Source organism: Dermacentor albipictus, chromosome 9 (genome assembly GCF_038994185.2).
Source record: "Dermacentor albipictus isolate Rhodes 1998 colony chromosome 9, USDA_Dalb.pri_finalv2, whole genome shotgun sequence".
NCBI lineage: Eukaryota > Metazoa > Arthropoda > Arachnida > Ixodida > Ixodidae > Dermacentor > Dermacentor albipictus.
The window spans coordinates 110,752,593-110,771,035 of record NC_091829.1 but is presented as its reverse complement, the minus strand read 5'-3'; the positions used below and the strand labels follow the sequence as shown (position 1 = coordinate 110,771,035).

The window sequence follows — 18,443 nt, the reverse complement described above, 5'->3', positions numbered from 1 at the left end:
TCGCGGCGGCGGTTTGGAAAAGTAAAAAAAGCCACACAAGCAAAAGCAAGCAAGCAGTCAATAGAACGGATTAGAACGGCTACCAGACGGTTTGGATTAGATTAAAACGTACGCGCTTGAGACAGTTAGGATATAGTGCCTAGAATATACTGGCTAGTGTGCCGTCCACGGCCTCCCGGGTGGCACCAAATGCAATGAATGCCGGTGGCTGCCGCTAGGGGCGCTGCAGTGCAGGTGGGTGCCGCGGCACCATCCGGTCTTCGTAGCCCGCCGTGTTTCCACAGCATCGGCAAGCGGGCTGCTGCGCTTTTTGTTTTTATTAAGCTGTAGCAGCAGCACAGTTCAAATGTGGGCAGCTGATTTATAAATCAGGGTTTGTTTCGATTACAACAGGCTTCTCTAGCGCTTGTCGCTTGCATGAAAAGCGTGTGCTCAGCTGGGCTTCGAGGTGGGAACCTGATGTGTTTCTATGCTGGAAAACGTAATTTTCAAGGCAACTGCCTTGATCTCCATTTTCCAAGGCCATGTTGCGAGGTACAGAACATATCACACGATCCAAGAAAGGCCAGAAACGAACCAAAGCATGTCCAGCCGTGCACAAGAGATGCTAAATGATTAGCAAATTTAATTATTCATTATAGTGATTGGATTAAGAGGGATTAGGCTGAATTATAGGGATTAAGCTGTATTAATTAAGGAGGATTAGGGTGGATGAAGGAGGATTAGGGTGAGAGTAGGCTTTACAAAGCGATCACCTTCGTACGTGTCTCTTCGGCGATAGACACTTGTTTTTTTTTATTCTAGCGATGACGGCAGCGTAATTTTTAAGGGTAAGTTTTAGGTTACATTTTTCATTCTAATAAAGTAAAGGAATTCTAAGGTTACGTTACTGTTTATTGATGTTATAATAATGCATAACCATTCAAAACCGCTGTAACCGATCATCTTTTGAAATGACTTGAATTTGTCTGTTCTTTCTTTTTATTTTATTTGCTGGTATTTCTGCCTGTTATTGTTGTCCTCATAGGTTTGAATGTTTGTTTTTTATTGTTTGTAAACCATGTACCCATCTGCTCATAATTCCCATTGGACCATGAGGATAGGATAATAAGCAAAAAAAAATTGCCTGTAAAATGGACTGCACGTGGTGTTCCGTGTACTATACATTTTTTTATTACCTGGTAAATACGTGCAGATTTATTTTTATGTCCGATATACGTGAACAAAAATAGGAAACAGATCTTTCATTTAAACGTAACAAAGATTTTATTCATACGTAAGAACAGTCAAACGGAGGCATGTACGACAGCCCTAGATGAGATAATGCACACATACATGAAGATAATAGATCGCGCAGTGACGTAGTTTAAGGAGCTTCTGCCGTTGCCTTTGCGCTTCCCTCTCTTTGTTGATGCCTTTTACAAAAAAACCAAAACCTCAAGAAAATAAAGAACTTTGCAAGTGCTGTCAAAGCTGGTTTTTCACGCTCTGGTCACCCTAGTTGGGAAAAGGCCAGCTGTCTGCAGCTGACCTGAAAAATCAGCTAGACTCGCTACTGGTAACTTGTTTCTGCTGAAGAACACAGTAAAAGCATCTTCCACGGCCTTCACAGCGGTTGACAACGTCTGGCTAAGATAGACAAGCAAGGCCTCCATTGTCAAAATGGGAAGTACAATAATGAAGCAGCGTCGTTACTAGCTTCAGCTTTACTTACGCAAAGGAAGCTTGCACGATGTGGTCAAGAATTTTGGGCAGGGATCTTTCGTGCAACATATAGCCTGCAGTATAGTAGATCAAAGCACTACTGCTCATTTTTTCTTGTTTTTTATCCCTGGTACTCAGGAAAAGTAAGCTGAATGCTTAGCATAATGCTTAGCATACGATGGAAGAATACTTCCACCGTGGGCGTGTGTTATCGCGGGGAATCTCGTGGACAACGTCATTCACGGTGATCGCGCGCTCGGCTAAGCTGTTTTCGAAATGTTTTTCACAAACCGCAGCAGTTGGTGCCGGCCTTCTGTCCGTTCTCCTGATCATTCTTGCCCATTCTGCTGCCGCTTCGTATCAGATGGTAGAGTGAACAAGGATACACGCCCTTTGTTCGAGCGGTAACCGCTTCTACACAACGGCACAAAGCAGGTCCTCTCCTTGCACTGTTTCTATAGCTTCGGCATTTTTTCACCACCGCCGCATAGATCTCGCAATGACAGGCACACAAACATAACAACCACGCACTCACTCTTTGACAACACCAAGGACAAACACGCAACGCTGCTACAACACTGAAAACAGAAACACAGAAACCGACGTAACAGCTGCGAAACTGATATGCGAAGCAGACGACACACGCAGTCTGCACCCACCCGTGTGGCAGCGACCTCTGCCGGCCATCGTGGGCATTCATTGCAGGCGGCGCCACGCTCGCCCATTGAAAAGAGCTGGTGGACGGCACACTAGCCAGTATATTCTAGGCACTATAGTTAGAATCTTTCGTGTCCGGTTTAATCCAATGCGGCACTCCCAACAGTTGGAGAAAATGGCGTTTGCGTTTTCTGTCATGCCTTTTCGTGTCGCCTCTGCGGCTGCTGCAGTCGCGCAGAGACGACGACTCGAGGTAGGTGATGCATTTGAAGAGTTGACGGAAGAAGAGTTCCGGCAGTATTTTCGTCTGTCCAAACGAACAGTGCGTAGCTTGTGCGACGAGCTTGACCCTATCATTGGATGCCAGCGAGCCAGTGGTCTTTCCACAGAAAGGAAGGTGTTGTGCGCGCTGCGATTCTTCGCCACGGGAAGCTTTCAAAGGATCCTTGGTCGCGAGGGGCACATATCCATGGCACAGTCAGCCGTGAGCAACACCATTCACGAGGTGACGGAGGCCATCATTTCCGTGTCTGCCCGGCGAAAGTTGGTGGACTTTCCATTGACACCGGCTGCCAAGGATGAGGCAAAGGCGGCGTTTGCGCGACGCGGCGCCATTCCAGGCGTGCTAGCGTGCGTCGACGGCACGTTGATCGCCATCATGAAGCCAGAGGGACTCAGCCTGGCCGACACGGCGAGCTTCATGTCGAGAGAGGGTTATTACGCCCTAAACGTCATGGTCGTAAGTACCGTTAGAATGTTTTATTTCAAACTGTAGTCGCCATTTCTACTCGCCCATAGTAGCAATTGTTCAGTTTAATGCCCAAGCTTGCACAACTAGTAATGTAACGATTAAAAGAGGACATGCGGGGAACCGTGTGTACGAGCTCGTCGATGTCTGACATGTCAGTGGTAATGATGAGTGCCATGTGTTTGTGTGCATAAGCCGTCTGCTGTTCAAAAATTGTTTTCGTTATGGCGTGCATACACAATGGAGTTGTGCATTTTGGAGGTATTAAGGAAAATGGGCAGCAGTCGTAGCAGAAATGGATGCACTATAGGGAAGATACGATGAAAGCATTTTAAACACGGAAATACTTACATCCATTGCATGGGCTGGCTCTGGCGTGTATGGGTGTTCTTGCGCAATATCGTGCCTCAAGTTTTCATTTAGCTCTCAATTAGTGCAAAGCATGGGCGTGCGCACAGGGGGGGGGGGGGCATTGCCCCCACCCCCTTATTGCAAAACCCTGTGCACTTCTATGGCTGAAACAGTGTGGCCACTTGTACCAGCGTACCTGTATGTATTGTTTTCTGCATATGAATGGCAAAAAGGGATTTCGAGCATATCTGCTGCACTATATTGTATTGCTCCCCTTTGCAGGTGTGCAACGCGGAACTTCGCATTCTTGTTGTGGACCCCCGGTTCCCTGGTTCGTGCCACGACTCTTGGGTATGGCAGCTCAATCCACTGCGTGCACGCCTAGCCGCACAACTGCAGCCTGGCGAGTATCTGCTTGGTAAGTATTTGTAGCATGTACCCTTAACTAGGGCAGAGCACTCAGCTGTCATTTTTCTGTAACAGGAGACTCAGGATATCCCCTCGAGCCATGGCTGCTTGTTCCAGTACCAGGCAGTCATGCCGGCACTTCCTCCGAAAGCCACTACAACCGGGAGCACGCATCCATGCGCAGTGTTGTGGAGAGATGTATCGGGGTGTTGAAAAGCAAGTTCCGCTGCTTGCGGCACTTTCGGACACTGCTATACAGCCCCGACAGAGCAGCGCGAATCATTTATGCATGCGTTGCTCTCCATAACATTGCCTTGGACGCGGGCGACTGGACATTGGACGATTATGGTGGGGAAGTGCCACCAGCTGAGGAGCCCGGAGACAGCCAGGAGCTGGCACCACACGACGTGTTCCTCAGAGGAAGGCAGCAGCGCAGCGCCGTTGTCAACCTTTTTTGAAGGACACAGGAATGGTGAGTTTTCATAATACGTAATTTATTTATACAAATTGCAGTGCCCCTAGGCTATCACAGGGCTGTGTTTGTATAGCGGAAAATACATTAAAAAATTTGTATACTCATCAAGTGCACCTCTACATGGATGGTCAGTGTACCAAATCCACACATCCGACAGAATATAATTTAAACACAAACAAAGTAATGTTATACAAAGAATTCTTAAAAAGGATGCCACAGCCACGGACTCAAAAACAACTGTACCCTCTTCACTGTGCAAGAGTCTCCAAGGCTGCCACTTATTAACAGTAGTACTTGTGAAGCATTCGTACAGCAATGCTTCATGTCCCTTTATCTGTGAAGAACTGCATTTGCTGCTGCTCCCTAGCTAGCATTGTTTTGTGCAATATGCACATCACAAAATGCTTCTTTCCTCGTGATACATTAGAAATACGATGCTACAGCAGCTTGTATGTGTTGTGTGCATCCTATGATATGCCACTTTCTGTACATGTAGGGTGCAGCAGTTGTTACTTTCTACTCATGTCCGAACATGTGTTTGTTTTGCCATAGTTTGTGGTTGCAGTAATGGGAAATTGGCACAAGGTACTTCTTTCCTAGTGCAACATGAAACATGGTCGCAACGTGAAAGTGCAGCCCTTTTAAATATCACATGAAATATGAAATGGAAACATCCCTTGACCCATCATAGTCATGACAGACTTGATAGAAGCAGTACATATGATCGGCACTCTGTACTCACGGTCACCATCAGGAAAAGGTTCGCACAATTTTCATAAAACGCACCAGAATGATCGCAACTGCCACATCCTGTGCATTCGGACGCTCGGTGTACATTGGTAGGAACGAGGCAATATGCTTGCTAGCCACCTCTTGTGCTAGGTGTATCAAAACTTCCGTACAAGCATGAATACGCAGACGAGGCAAGCAAGTAAAGCATAATGAATGCGGATTCAAAGACACACAAAAATCTAACGCTTACTGTTGTGACAACATTACACTCGTCACATCATGTCCAAATGGGTAGACGTAAATTAACTTAAAAGCGCAAGAAAATAGAAAGGTCAACTTTATCACACGCTGTGATGACAAGTACATCACGAACCTTGTGATACAACGTGCTACACATAGTAAAGCATGTGAGAACATTGCAACATCAGCATCGCACAATTCGTTTTCACCACGGCACATAAAACTTGCAGTTACATTTACGTGACCTTGCAAGAAAGTATGACCTAGACTGGTATGTCCGTTCCCTTCTCAGTGTTATGAGTCACTGACTAGAAGCATTCATTTCTCGACAGCAATTATAGTGCGATGCTAAACAACGGGTGAATCATAATTGTAACAAGGTGAGTGCACTTGCCAGCTGTGATGAAACAGAAATTATATACAGCATGAAGAATTGGCTCTACAATCTCGCAGCATCCAGAACGTGTCACACATGAAACTTATTCTTGCAATGACTCAATTGGAACAAAGACTAGACAAAACCATTCCCCAACGTGGTGCAATGATGATGGCCATTTTCATTTGTGAAACTATGCAACTTAAAGAGTGACTAATTTGGTGCTCTGAAAAAAGACCACATTGTAGTTGTCGCACCTTAGCCTCATTGTCCCGAAATGAAAATATCACAGTGCAAACACTATGCGGTAACTCGTCATAATGAGTGCAGTAAGCTACAACACATAGTGAAGCAACATAAATATCACAGTACAAAACCCATACACAGAAATCGACAACTATTTGTGATGATTCCAGCGTGAATGATTATGCGCCTTCGAAATGTGTAAATAAAGAAAGCATGCTGGCGTCGCAGCTGGATAAGCATAAATAGAAAGAGGCAAATACTACAGAACAAAAATGGGTGCACGCGTTATGCCTTTCATCCAAAAAATTATCCTGTATTACTCATACAAGGCAACATGGAAATCTAAACACTAAAACTCAAAATGAAGCAATAATTCATGCCTCAAATGAAAGTTAACTTCTAGAACTCAAACAACAATCAATAAGTAAAGTGAAATTGAAAAGTTGAAAATAAACAATAAATTAATTTCTTCTTTCTTGCTGCAGGTGCGCAGCTGCCTATGTCTCGTGCCATGGAGCGCACTTGCTCTAGGATGCCCTCCTGAGCCGCTGCCGTCCGCTCTGCCGCGACAGCGAGGCGGGTTGTGGAGGCCTCGATTCTGCGCAGCACCTGGAATGAATAATCGTGGTGGAACTGTTCGCATGAGTTGCTGATGACTCACAACCAGCTCGTGGTTGGAAGCTGCTGTTGTCAAGAATTGCAACGTGCACAATTCCCTCTTTGTTGAAGAGCCACTGGCCTGATGGCATCCTTTGGCAGTGTCAAGCGTCGTGTACAAGCTATGCCCTCTTCTTTTGGACAGACAAAGACCTGCTGGAACTACTCTTCCGTCGTCTACTCAAATGCATCTCTCACCACCAAACAGCCCTTTTCAGGGCTAACCAACCTTTTGCCCGGCGGTTGATCGTTAGCAAGATACGATACCGAGCCCTCAATACGACACATATTTCTTTGTTTACATCCCAAGTTGGTTTGTTTTTCACATTCACAATTCACTTATGATAACAGAGCATAAAGAATACTTATGTCCTTCATGTAAAATGACACCAAAGGATCTATCAACCTGGAGCATCTCGTCGCCCTGTTCGAGGCTGCGGGCGCACTGCAAAGACATGGTCGTGAGGGTGTCCACCCGTCGCGGTCGCTGTCCACATGGTGGCCATGCAGGATGCTGCAACACTGAAGGCATGCAGCATTTTCTACAGTTGCACTGCATTTTATGGTATGCATAAAAGTGGCTATGGCCATGTTATGGCTTACTGCGCTAGTTCAATGAAATACGAGAGCTCATTTTCTCTAACAGCTTGAGGATCAATAACTTACCAGGTGCAGCGGCCACCCTTTCTGTGACTGAGGCGCTGCGCGGTGGAACCTCTGCCACTGTAGAGTAAACACATCAAAAGTTTACGAACTGCAAACGCATTTGGCAATAATTAAAACACTCATTCCTCTGATGCTTAAGTATTGCTGTGCTCTGCACGCCCGCAGCCTCGTCTGTTCCTTCCACAATGACCACTTCCATCGCTGCAGTGTTGAACGTCAACCTGCTGGGAAGTGTCATAAGCGTGTCCCTTCACTATGTGGCTATTTGTTACAATGCCTATGTTACAAGTTTTTGTACTACACAATTGCGGAAATATTCTGCAGTTATTGAGTGCTTAATGATCCCATCTATTACGATCCTTGTGCACTTCCCTGAAGGCATTTTATTTCTGTGATGATCACTTAATCCCCCTTTTCCCAAAAGCGCAGCCAGCTGAGATTCTAGTTGATTGACCTACCTGCTTTTCCATTCCCTCCTATGCCATTTTCCTGTTCACCAACAGTGTTGCGTTCCGTTAATGGTACCACTTACAGGTAATGCCAAACTCGTAAGTCGGCACCATTCAGGAACCCACGATATTACGGCGGCAGTGTGCTTACCTCTTGGTAGGCGAGGGCAGTGACGCCACGCAAGCGGATCGTCCCCGTCAGCTGCAGTACTTGGTCGCGGAAGCCGGGTAAGCGGCCCCCTCCAGTACTTCTGAATATACACACCAATGTCGAAGGACAAGTCGCCCAGACCAATCGACGGTCACTCACCTTTGCTCTTGGGCAATTGCGGTAGCGTCGCGGCGGGCCTTGAACACCTGTTTTCGCCACCACTCCTGCCACTGTTCCACCGTTCTTATGACAGGCCCTTCCTCGTTCAGCGCGTCAGCCAGCTGCCGCCACGGCCGTCGCCGGTTGCCAACAGTGAAGCCCGGCCCCAGCTTGCTGGATCTTAAAGCCAGCTGGGGATGCTGCTCCATAAAAGCAAGCACCATCTCCCGCTGGCCGCCGGAAACACGCGGTTCCTTGGTGGGTACACAAGGTGTCACGTTTTGCGCCATGACTCTCCTATAAAATGAAGAACTTTGGCTCTCCGCACACAACTGCTTGACTGAACCAACTGCTTCAAAAGTTGCGCCGTTTGCTTGAAACGGGGTAGTGGCTAGCGCCACCACCAAATGTTTCACAAAACTGCGACACCACCTAGCACCATTTTAAGACATTAACCCCAATAATTTGTTTCAGTCATTACACATTCCAACTTGAATCTTTGAAAAGCAACACCAACACATTTTTCTACTCAGTTATAATAGTCAAATATTTCTCAAAATGTTAGAAACGCTTCTCAGTATATTATACGGTCCCCAAGCAGACGTCAAAAGTGTGACGCAAGCTTCCACATTGCTCATTGGCTGTTTGCTTCCTCCCGTTCTCGCAAACATTGCAGACTGCCTATTTCGTGATGTAAAGAATAGATCCCCTCCGTTCGATTTTGGAACGCGTACAAGATCGCGCCAAAAGTGTCCATAATAAGCGCTAACCTATGTCGTCTCCTCAAAAAAGCTCTTGCGTCTGCCATCACTCGAGCCATACATGTCGCCAATGGCGCCACTGTTGCCGTCAGGGGTATGTTAACTGCTCGCATAGGAATTGCTGGCCGCCAAGTTCCAGTCCTGTTCACCATGATGACCAGTTGCCCTCATGACCTAATCTTTGCGCTCGACTTTCTGACGACGCATTCTGCCCTCATCGACTGTGCCACCGGTATGCTGTGCTTTGAGTTTCCTGTTCTTTCAGACGTTCGCCCCAAACCGAACAGTCTCTGCACTACAGCGTTTCTTCGCTTACCTCCAAAAGCCCTAACCTTTGTCGAATCGGCCTGAATGGCAACTGTACTATGTCATAGCACCTATTCGTGACGTCCTCCTGGTGCACGACATCTCTGTGCCACACTCCGTCATAACCCAATCAGATGAGTCTCCCCGTTAACAATTTTGGCTTGACGAAGCAAGTGTTACCTGAAGGCATACCGGTGGCCAGTGACAGATGACTACATCACTGCTTTTGCAGCCGACGCATCTCAAGATCCCCTTAATTACCCGCAGGATGCCTTGAACCTCGACAACCCATTACGTCCCATGGTCGCTACAGACCTCGCACTTGACCAAGCAGCCGCCCTATGTCACTTTCGCTTTTCTACCGCGACATATTTGACACTGACAATCGACCACTTGGTCAGACGTCCGTTGTTAAGCATCGGATAAACACTGGTGATGCTGTTCCCATTCACCGCCGATCATATTGCGTGTCCACGGCGTAGCTGCAAGTTATTTAGCAGGAAGTAAACAAGATGCTCACGGGAGGCATTGTTGAGCCCTAGTCGAGTCCTTGGGCGTCACCGGTCGTGTTCGTCAAAAAGAAAGATGGCACGTGGGATTTATGCATTGATTACTGCCACCTCAACCGAATTACTAAAAAGAATGTTTACCCTTTACCACAAATCGACGATGCTCTTGATTGTCTTCACGGTGCCAAATACTTTTCGTCCATCAACGTTTGATCTTGTTATTGGCAGATTTCCGTTGATGAGCAAGAGCAAGAAAAGACCGCTTTCGTCATTCCAGATGGCCTCTACCAATTCAGGGTTATGCCGTTTGGTTTATGCAATGCCCCCGTCACGTTCGAATGGATGATCGACTCTGCATCAAGGTTTCAAATGGTCAACTTGCCTTTGTTACCTCGGCGACATCCTTGTGTTTTCTCCTACATTTGAGATGAACCTTGAGCGCGTCGAAGCTATCCTTGACATTTTCCGCAAAGCTGGGCTCCAATTAAACTCATCGAAGTGCCACTTTGGGCGCCGACAGATTACAGTGCTAGGCCATCTAGTCGATGCTTCCGGAGTACAACTCGACCTGGGGAAGGTTCAAGCAGCAATGCTTTTCCTGTACCTCAGTCTGTCAAAGACGTCCAGAGTTTCGTGGGGCTATGTTCTTATTTCCAGCGGTTCGTAAAGGATTTCGTGGCAATCGCTCGACCACTCACTGAACTTATGAAGAAAGACGTGCCTTTTACGTGGGGTTCCCCTCAGGCTGCTGCATTTTCATGCCTTATCACGATTCTCACCAATCCACTAGTCTTGGCCCACATTGACCCCGTCCGCACCTACAGAGGTCCGAACCGATGCCAGTGGTTAGGGGATCAGCGCCGTTTTATCGCAACGCCAACACGGACACGACTGTGTTATAGCCTACGCTAGCCGGCTCCTGACCCCTGCAGAGTGCAACTATTCGAATACTGAGCGCGAATGGCTTGCTTTCATCTGGGCTGTTTCAAAGTTCCGCCCATACTTATATGGCAAGCCCTTCTCAGTAATCACAGACCATCATGCACTCTGTTGGCTTTCGTCGCTCAAGGATCCTACTGGCCGGCTCAGTCGTTGGGCCCTCAGACTACAAGAATATCCCTACACAGTTACTTACAAGTCGGAACGCCCACAGCAGGACGCAGATTGCCTCTCTCGCTACCTAGTCAAAGACACGACCTCAATGTCTGATACTGACACCAACGCCTGTGTTCTCGCCCTTTTTACACTGCTCCATGTCGCCGATGAGCAGCGCCGTGACCCGTCTTTGCGTATCATCATTGACCGCCTGGAATCGTCACATGCCGACTGTTACCTTCGCTTATTCACACTTCAAGATTGCGTACTCTACCGCCACAACGTTCACCCCGACGGCCCTGCATTACTCCTTGTGATCGCTAAGCACCTTCGCTCGGCTGTTCTCCACAAACTTCACGACCTCCCCACTGCCGGTCACCTGGGTGTGTCATGTACCTACGATCGGATCCGCTAACGCTTCTTTTGGCCAGGGCTTGCTCGCTCCGTTCGAAGATACGTAGTTGCGTGTGAGAAATGTCAGCGACGCAAGACACCATCGACACTCCCTGCTGGCTACCTTCAACCACTCGACTTCCCGCGGAACCATTCTTTCGGGTTGGTGTGGACTTACTTGGCCTTTTCCTCTTTCTACCTCTGGGAACAGGTGGATCGCTGTGATTACGCCATGCGCTGCGCCATCATCCGAGCGCCTCCTACAAGCTGCGCCACAGATTTCGCCGATTTTCTTCTACGCGTTGTGATTTTATAACATGGAGCTCCGCGAAAACTTCTCACAGACTTTGGCTCGACATTCCTATCAAAAGTTATCCCGGACATCCTGCAGTCCTGTGCCACGAGGCACAAGCTATCCACGTCATACTATCTACAAACAAATGGCCTCACGGAGTGTCTCAATTGCACTCACAGACATACTCGCGAAGTATGTCTCTTCAGACCACACTGACTGGGACCTCACTCTACCGTTTGTCACATTTGCTTATAATTCCTTGCGCCAAGACACCGCCGGTTATTCCTCATTTTTCCTTCTGTTCCGCCTCGACACAACCCTCCCTGTTCACGCGGAACCGACCAGTAAATATGCACTTGAAGCCATCGCCCACTGTGCCCACGCAATAGAAATTGCCTGTGACCACCATCTGAAATCACAAAAGAGTCGAAGGCATTTGTACGACCGGCGACACCGAGACGTGCACTTCCCGCCTGGTTTTTTGGTGCTTCTATGGTCACGTCAGGTCGGCCTGTCAGAAAAACTGCTGTCTCATTACACAGGCCCTTACTGAGTGCTTTATGCCGTGACTCCCGTCACCTATGAGATCGCCCCTGACACCCCATCTGCTTCCCAGTCCAGTGATATCGTACATGTTACACGACTGAAGCAGTATCACCCTCCCAGTGATGACATTTAGACGCTGCGGGATGTCGCTTCTGCCGCTGGGGGATTATGCTACTACATGCGTGTGGTATTGGTATTGGATTGTTTGAACGAGGCGAGTGGGCGCCATCACTCGAGAAAAGAGGAGGAAGAACGAACTGGGCTCACGCTGTGAATCTAACTGGTCAGCACTGCAACCGCTGTTGTAAATATAACCTGTAAATAGTTGCTTGTCTTACTGACTTGTCCTTCGCGTAACAATATTTTGGTAAGCAATAGGAGGATGCTCACACCGCCACCTTCAAATACTTTTTTGGCTAGCTGAGAACACTTATTGAGAATAAAATTTGCGGTTCCATGCAGTCAAGACAAGGCAAAAATATCAAGTGGACATGCGTGTTTGATCTCTTGTGGAATCGCCTACATGTCTTTCTCGTTACACATTCTGTCTGCGAGACAATCTGACTTTGGCGTGTAAGCTTGAAAGTTGTGTTTAGCACCTATTTATTTATTTATTTATTTATTTAAATGCTCTCAATGCCATTGTGGCATTACAGAGAGGAGTGGCGTTACATGTTTAGAATGGCAGTCTTGAATGACACATGCTCAGGGTTGCTGGCGATGGAGGCAGGGAGGTGATCCCATTCTGATGTCTTTGGCATGTAGGAATGGGAGTACATGTTGGTCTTACAGAACGGCACTTGATCTTTCGGGTGTATGTATGTGTATGTCAATGCAGGATGAAAAATAACAAGGTGGCGAGAACGTGTGTTTCAGTTCAGGATTCGTAAAGAAGATGTTATGAAAGACATAGGTGGGCCTGCTTCCTTTTGATAAGAGAAGTTAGGAAGGTCTAGAGAAATCTTTATTAAAGTAATACTGGTGGTCCAAGAATAATTAGCAACAATGAACCGAGCTGAACAATGTTGGATGGCTTCCAGTGCGTTTACAAGTGTAGAGTAGTGAGGATTCCAGATTGAAGAAGCGTACTTGAGTTTTGACCCGACTAAAGTTTTATAAAAAAAGAAGTTTTAAGGAAACAGGAGCCGAGACAAAGTTACGTTGCAAAATACGAAGAGTGAGATTCGCATTGTTAATGATGTAGTTAATGTCAGTATCCATGATAAATTGTTATCTATGCGGACGCCTAGGTATTTATAAGTATTGACTAGTAACAACTGAAAATTAGTAATGGAATAAACAGGAATGGTACAGTCAGTAGTTCTTTGGGAAATCCTCATTATTCTGCATTTGTTAACATTCGATTTCATGGACCCGAGTGAACCCCAAGAAGTAATGCTGCCAAGATCAGATTGAAGTTGAGAAGAAACATAAGGGTTAGATATTACGCAGTGGAGGACACGATCATCGGCAAATAGCCTGATTGTTGATGTAATGCAGGTGGGAAGGTTGTTAATGTAAATTAGAAACAATACAAGTCCGAGGATGGAGCCTTGTGGTACACCAGATGTGACAGAACAATTGCGCGAGTTATGGCTGTTAGCAGTTGCATGCCGGGTTTCCTTTGATAAGAAGCATGTAATCTACTGCAATAAATTCGAGTCAATATTCAGCAGACTTAGTTTTCACAAAAGCAAACGGTGAGTGTGATTGTCATCATGTGATTGATGTGATGAGTGTGATTGTCAGCCAGCAACAGAGACGCTCAATTATATGGCACGGGTCTTTGTTGTCTTCTCCAAAGTGCCATGGAAAAGCACAGGAGCGCGTCTGCTTCACTAAAACTGTTACAGAAGGTTCGTAGGCTTTGTTCTGATGTGCGTTGGCAGCGCACACTTTCGGTGGCTTGTAGCAATGCAAGTTCAAACCTCATGCCTATCTGCTCTGAGGAGCTGACTGGAGGTGCAAAGAGAGATGGCACACCAACAAGGTCGCATTTCTGCTAACCTCACTTGAATCTTTTCTGCTCGCGACCAATCCACATTTCCTAGCTTTCATTGAGATGTGGCTAAACAATGATGTGAAAGATTTTGAAATAGCTATACCAACTACTCTGTCATACGCAAAGATAGGCCAACACGTGGTGGTGGGGCGGCTATACTGATAAAAAAAAGAATCCCTTTCACCATGCTTGCTAATGTCGAGGGTGTTGAAGCGATTTTTTGCGGATTACTTTACCCTTCCACCCCATCGTTGTTGGATGTGTCTATCGTAGCCTATCATCAAATATCCCTTAACATGCTTACACATGCATGTGCTTCGCCATCTACAAGGGACAAGCTTAATATTACTAGGTGACTTCAATCTACTTGATATAGACTGGTGCACTATGACTTAACGCTCAAAATTGCCTGACATAATTTTCGATATAATATTGTCTTTTAACCTCACTCAAATAATAGATCAACGTACTGGCATACAAGGTTCTAGCTCTACTTTACTAGATTTAGTATTTGTATGTGACCACTTCGATGTAAATTTAACAAAAACCCTTCTTGACGGATTGACAGACCACAATATATCACTCTGCAGTATCCCATTCGATTACAAAACTACTAGTACCCATAAAACCATGTCTTCCTATTTCAATTTCAACTCTGCTGATGACACCAGCATATTGGATCACCTAAGTTTTGAAATTTCTTCCATCAAGGACCTAGCAGACGACATAAACACGGACATTGAAACACTGTGGCAGCAATTCAAAGTAATTACATCTTTTTGCATCCGTAACTTCGTGCCGATAAAAACAAGGAAAACAAACAAACAGAACCTGTGGATTAGTCGGGATATAATTCACACGAAACGAAAAGTAAAGCGCCTCAGAAAATTGCATAAGAAACATCCAAACCAGGCTACCAGTACCACTCTCAACGAAACCATCAAAATCTTCAAATCTAAAATGAAGAAGGCCAAGGATACTTACTTTAAGTAATCCCTTACCAACTTTCTGAGAAATTTCCCTCATAAGTTTTGGAGCTACCTAAACCCAAAAAATAATTGCACCAGCACACTAACACCAAAAGAAAGTACAGACAGAGCAAACTCATTAAAACTCCTGTTTTAAATCAGTTTGCACTACCAGTAACCAAAGCACAGCAGATATTTCGACAATCTGCAGCAGTATAATTGAGCCAATCACAGTAGATGAGGCAGGAATACTTACCCTACTACTAAACTTGGATCCAAATAAAAGGAACTGGACCTGACAATATTTCAAATAATTTCTTAACACGATATGCAGAATGGGTAGCTAAATTCTTGTGTCTCATGTTCAATAAATCTTTATTAACCTGCTCCCTTTCTACTGGCTGGAAGAAAGCTTAAGATAATTCCTGTGTATAAATTGGGTAACAAAGCTGATGCCTGTAACTATCGACCCATCCCATTAGCTAGCATGGTATGTAAAATTCTTGAACATATCATCCCCAAACACATTACTCTGTACCTTGAACAAAAACATGTTTAGTCACCTTTTCAACACGGATTGTGCCGAGGGCTATCTACAGTCACCCAACTAATAGAATTTATCCATGACCTACCTTCAAGTATTGATCACCAAAAGCAAATGGATCTAATCCTACTTGACTTCTACGAAGCATTCGATAGAATGTCCCATCCAAAAATGATTATGAAGCTTAAGTTGGCAATAGGCAATGGACCAATTACAAGATGGGTTAAAAACTATCTTTCTAACGGGACTCAGTTTGTCGAAGCGAATCACAAGTATTCGGGAATTACCACGGTTACCTCTGGTGTTCCGCAAGGTAGTGTCCTTGCCCCAATCTTATTTCTAATATTCATTAATGATCTGCCTGGTATTGCGAGTACTAACATAAGGCTATTTGCTGACGATTGCATAATTCATAAAGAAATCAACTCACCCGAGGATCACAATATACTGAATCATGCGCTAAAATTAATAACAGGCTGGTGTTGCAACTGGCAAATGAGTCTTAATGTAAGCAAATCAGCCGTCACGCATATTACTAGAAATCAGAACGTCTCAATATACCCTTACACAGTTGGCAGCACTCCAATGACAACAGTTAAAGAGTATAAATATCTTGGCCTAATAATATCAGACAATCTCAGGTGGGACTCTCATGTTAAACCTGTAACATGTAAAGCTTTAAAAAGACTTTTCTTCCTCCGAAGGCGCCTCCATCAAAGTACACCAGAAATTAAACTACTTGCCTATACCACATTCGTTAGATCTATCCTAGAATATGCAAATTTGTCCAGGTTTCCACATACTAATAAAGTAATAACAATGCTAGAGAGAGTGCAGAGAAAGGCAATCAGATTTATTTACAATGAGTACAACCTAACTGCCTCTCCATCCCAACTAATTAACAGAGCCGGATTATTCACTTTACAAAATCGTGCCAAACATGCTTGTGTGAAAGTAATCTACCAACTACTACACAATAAATTATTTATAGATAGCTCCCGCTACTTGACTAAATCTGAAACTAGGCAAACACGTCATAACCACCTCCGATCATTAGAAGAATACTGTTTTAGCACCGACTGTTTTAGATTTTCATTCTTTCCACTCACAAGCTAGAAAGGGAACCACTTACTTTCACATATTATCCTCAGTCCATCACTAGAAGCCTTTTTACAATCTTATGAGATTCACCTGCATGCCTCACAGACATGACTTGTCCACCTTATTCCATTGTGTTGCAAATACCAATAAAAAGCTTGTTATTGTTGTTTATAGTTTCCTGAAATAATTCTCTTCTCTGTAAAAATTGTATAATGCACAAAAAAATATGTAACCTAATGCACTTTGTACCACCCCTTGTATTTCTGCATATTTATGATGTACTCTTGATGACTAATATTGCATGTTCTCCATGAACAACAACATTGTAATACTTTCACCACACCACAAGAAATTAGTCCGCCTGTGTACTCACTCTTCGATTTGTATTTTTTGTATTGTACATTTCTTTCCCGCCCTGCAATAATCCCCTCTTGGGATTGGCAATATGTTTAAATAAATAAATAATAAATAAAAATGCGATGTCACAGCCTCTCATATTTTGTTTTGTTTTTTTTCTCCACGTGTGGGTGCTCAGAAGAACCCCAAGTGTTCAGGATAACCAACGATTTAGAACACAGAAGGCAAAGCAGCCAAAGTTCTCGAAGCCTGCCTCCAACCCGAAAAGGTGTCTCCCTACTGTTAGCGACATTCGAATGAGAGAAGGTGCTCTTTGCAACACCTGACCTCTTTCAATTTGCACTGAGCAAGCTCGAATGCCTATCACAACCATTTTTTTTTTTATGCAGCCAGTCAGCTTCAAAAGCATTGGCTTCCTCCATGCACACCGAGCCATTGTACGTCACATGAAAGTGCTCCCTACAGCCCAGACATATCAGATGTGTCTTTTGGAACACTCAAATTTGCTTGCAGCCAACATTGTCACTCCAACTGGCTGCTCAACTACGCAACTCGACAAAGGATTGAATCATACCAACTCAAATGTATGAAATTATACAAGCTGGGAACATCAGAGTTGTAGTACATATGATACAGGACAACCCTCCAGCTACCCGCCGTGGTTGCTTAGTGGCTACAGTGTTGGGCTGCTAAGCACGAGGTTGGGGGATTGAATTCTGGCCACGGCAGCCACATTTCAATGGGGGCGAAATGCGAAAACACCCATGTACTTAGATTTAGGTGCATGTTAAACAACCCCACGTGGTCCAAATTTCTGGAGTCCCCCACTACAACGTGCCTCATAATCGGATCGGGGTTTTGTCACATAAAACCACATCATCATAAAACCCCTTCAGCTGAACTTTCGAAGATAATATTGCTGAACTTCAGAAATTATTTGCTGTCAACCAAATGAAAAAACAAACACAGCACTCATCACTTTCAAAGTACCAGCACTTTTACGCACCGTTCCCGTCCAAAGTGTCACAATGGGGCTCCATCTATATAAACCACAATCTGTCATCATCACTACGTGTCACTGTATCGGCCACAGTGAAGGCATGGGTCCAAACTTTGCCACAACAAAATATGATGTGTGGTTCTGTAAAGAATGAACATTACTATTCCATAACTATGCCTTCATGTGTGAATTATAGAGGTGTGCACATGGCAACAAATTTCACATGTAGAGGCCACAAACAGGCCAAAATAGAACTTTTAAATTAAGGGACGTGCTCAAACTGGATAGAAATAGGTTCAGCCTTCGAGGACTGCCTTGGTGCCCTTTTTTCCCACAAATACTTCCTTGGAATTCAAAGTCAGCAAATGCATTCATCTAAATTTTTGCTCATCTCAAGCTAACAGAGACCAAATCCAGAGCTTGCAACCAGCCCAAACTGTGGGGATACTGCCAAAGTTGAAAGCATCGCTCACTGAGAAGAGTTAATTGGAAGAGTTAATTCTCATACTGCAGGAGCAACTTGCAAAACAAATACACAACAGATTGG

General features: G+C 45.1%; 1 protein-coding gene across 1 annotated transcript; it reads left to right on the top strand.

The window, feature by feature from the left end:
• The first annotated feature begins 2,484 nt into the window (after positions 1-2,484).
• LOC135897502 (putative nuclease HARBI1) lies at positions 2,485-17,034 on the top strand. Its single transcript, XM_065426144.1, has 4 exons — positions 2,485-3,100; positions 3,743-3,878; positions 3,944-4,340; positions 6,423-17,034. Exons 1-3 carry the CDS (start codon positions 2,510-2,512, stop codon positions 4,324-4,326), a joined length of 1,110 nt encoding a protein of 369 aa, XP_065282216.1. The 5' UTR covers positions 2,485-2,509; the 3' UTR covers positions 4,327-4,340; positions 6,423-17,034.
• The last annotated feature ends 1,409 nt before the right edge of the window (positions 17,035-18,443 follow it).